The sequence below is a fragment of the Drosophila bipectinata genome, chromosome 3L (genome assembly GCF_030179905.1).
Source record: "Drosophila bipectinata strain 14024-0381.07 chromosome 3L, DbipHiC1v2, whole genome shotgun sequence".
NCBI lineage: Eukaryota > Metazoa > Arthropoda > Insecta > Diptera > Drosophilidae > Drosophila > Drosophila bipectinata.
Window position 1 is genome coordinate 20,064,440 of NC_091738.1, and position 2,933 is coordinate 20,067,372.

General features: G+C 46.0%; 1 protein-coding gene across 1 annotated transcript; it reads right to left on the bottom strand.

Annotated features, from left to right (window-relative positions):
- Positions 1-936: 936 nt before the first annotated feature.
- Positions 937-1,630, bottom strand: ATPsynCF6L (ATP synthase, coupling factor 6-like). Its single transcript, XM_017235053.3, has 2 exons — positions 1,274-1,630; positions 937-1,218 (listed from the first exon to the last, which is right to left on the bottom strand). Exons 1-2 carry the CDS (start codon positions 1,573-1,575, stop codon positions 1,038-1,040), a joined length of 483 nt encoding a protein of 160 aa, XP_017090542.2. The 5' UTR covers positions 1,576-1,630; the 3' UTR covers positions 937-1,037.
- Between the last annotated feature and the right edge of the window lie 1,303 nt (positions 1,631-2,933).

A 2,933-nucleotide genomic window follows, 5' to 3' on the forward strand; every position in this document is an offset into this window, starting at 1 on the left:
TTGCAGCAAGAGTTGCTATTTTTTTTCAACCGTATCGCAGAGCTAATTGGAAGGGTTTAATCGTTTCGAACATCGATTAATTTGCAAAAAGTTTTGACCAAGTGAGTTCCTTAAATCTAAAGACACGTCAGAAAATGGCTAAAAAGTTTTGGATGTGACCTGGTTGGCTTGTGGGCGGCTGGAAAATGGCTTGGGCATCGGGAAGACAACCGCCAGCGGCAACTTTGTTAATGGTTTTGTCATAAATTTTAATTCGATTGCATCAGAGCAGACGGCTATGCACGCCGAGACTGCCATTCAAACTGGGCATGAAAAATGCATTAGACGCTGCAGCCAGGACCCGAGGAGTCGAGAGGAAAAGTTTTTGATGGTGCGGTTGCCCACGGAGATGAGTTCCCAGTTCCCCAATCCCCATTTCCCGATCCCAATTTGCTACGAAAAGGCAAGCCGCAGACACAGTCTGTTGTTTGAAGACTCAATTAATTTATGCAGTGTGAAGTAAAGTTTTCATCTGCAGGAAGAAGGCTTTAAAACTGTACAGTGAAAGGAACCAAAAGGAGCTCAGCTCAGTTGGCCTCAATTACAGAACACGAACAGATGGCTTAATAAGGAGGCGGCAGCGGTTGGCGGATCGACTTCGAATTCGTTCAGCAGGAAATGCGTTCAATTAATGAATTTTAAATGCCGTCTCATTGTCACTTCCGCACGCAGGCTTCACCGGCGGCCCACGGGCATACAGTGCGTATGCGTAACGCATTATTTGCCAGTCAACCGCCAAGTCAGTGGGAGGCGGCAGGAGGCACATGGCAGGTAGCTGCTGGCTGGTGGCAGGCAGGTGAGCCAAACCAAGGCTGATGAAGGATAAAGGACACTGCGGCATTATTATCTCGGCTGCGGGGCATTCCTGACATCCAGCCTTTTATTCTTCCGGCGATGTTACAGTGGAACTACAAACGAACTTTATTGGAAATCTACCATGTAGATTCTACATCAAGTAATTTTTAAAAATATGTGAAAAACTATCCATATTTGAAGGCTTATTTTTTCTTTTCATCGGATTTTGGTTTATCTTTCTTGTCTTTCTTATCGTCTTTCCCTCCGGCTTTCGCCTTCTTGTCCTTATCATCTTTGCCCTTCTTGGGATCGCCTTTTTTACCTTTGGCCTCCTTGGCCTCAATAGTCTTGCCCCCTTCGTCCTTCTTTGGTTTGTTCTCGGGACTACAAATTAAATATTGTCAGAAGAAATAAGCTAAGACAAATCTAAAGATCTTACAGATCCAAAACCGAAATGGGATCAATTTCTATATCGGGTATTTGAAATTTCGGAAACTCGAGCAAGTCCACGTCTTTGCCCCCGCCATAGGTCTCGGCCAACTTGGCAAGGGCCTCCTCCAACTCTTGGTAGTATTCGGGAGTAGGATCGACTGGCTTGCCATCGGGACTCTTAAGGCGGTATTCACGTACCTTATCCTCAAAGGCCTTATAGCAGGCATCCTTTGGTCGAACAGTCGAAATGGAAAAGCTGCGACGCCAAATAAGGCTCGAAGTTGCAAGTCGGGAAAACATTCTATTCATGTCTGAGTTTATTCAACTTATGAAGCTTACTGGCAAGGGATGTGGAATTATTTGTATTATAAATCTTATTCAGTGATAACTAGATATTTTTTGTAAATCACTTATTTATTTAGAAAACTCAATACAACTCACATAACAAGGAAAAGCACAAGCACATTTTATTCATTTCTACATACATACACAAAATTATAATAATTATAATTACACACCGGTTCATGAGATTTTTACCCACATAATGCGGTTCCTTAGCCACTGTACCACCGCGTGGGAGGCAGTGCGTGCATTGCCTGTAAAAGGCAGGGCGCCCACATTAACTACAAGGATAATGTCGCTGCCGTCCGCCCAACGTCTGCGGCATGAAAAAATAACAAGAAAATGCCAGGCATCGTTCATTACGAGCCAGACCGATTCAGCCCTTTGGCCAGGTGCGTGGATGCGTCCTGGCCTGAGGGGACAGGACCCCAAGCAGTGGCAGAAGCAGGCGCAGGATCAGGATCCGCAGGAGCAGGACAAGACGGGCGACAAGACAAGACATCCGAAATGTTTTATTGTTGTAACTGTCGCCCGGCGGCATAAAATATAGTCTGGGACATATCCTGGACGCGCGACTCCGCCGCTGACACAAATCACATGCAACCTTTCCTCCGTTCCCCCCATTCCTTCCCGTTGTCCTCGACAAATTAAGTGGAACGCAGGACGAGGGGCGCTTTTTGGAGCTCGTACGTGCCCGCATTGGCCCTTTTTTGGACCTGAACCTGAGTTCACCTTTCTTCAGAACACCAAATTATGTAAGCTTAAAGGGGGTTTAGTGTTCTGTGTGTGTTTGCGGGTCGTCCCGAGTCGTCCTGTGTGTTTGTCGGCTTCCGTTTTAGCAAATGTTTTGTTAGCGCGCTGCTCTCGAGCTTTCCGCTTGCAAAAATTATGCGGAAACGGAAGCGACAAAAGGAAAACCACAATTGGAGGCATTGGGACTATCCTGTCGGCATGTGTGTCTGTTTGCGTGTGAGAGTGGCACGTGTCCCGTAGACAAGACGCCTTACCTGGACCCACTTTGTCATCAGGCCGAATTAGGACTATTCAATTTTCATTATTTAATAATGCCGGGCCATTGACGGGCGACTGTGTCTTTGCGGACGTGTCACTTGACAAAATTAAATGCACATTGGAATTTATGATAGTGCGTGCCTCCTTTCCACAGGAAGTACGGGCCAAACAGTAATTAAATTTGTCCAAATTCGGTATTGCACAATCATAAATCTGCTCCTTATCTATGCTAGCCCATTAAATGGCCCAAAAACCCAAACCCAAGCCCAAATCTAACAGCCCACAGCCAAATTCTCGGTTCGAGCAAACTCCAC

What these genes read in the sequence shown, in the direction of transcription:
- ATPsynCF6L (XM_017235053.3), bottom strand. Translation starts at nt 1,575, where the DNA reads ATGAATAGAATGTTTTCCCGACTTGCAACTTCGAGCCTTATTTGGCGT. An exon ending in CCCATTTCGGTTTTGGATCT is followed by an intron (nt 1,219 to 1,273) that starts GTAAGATCTTTA and finishes TTTAATTTGTAG; the next exon opens with TCCCGAGAACAAACCAAAGA.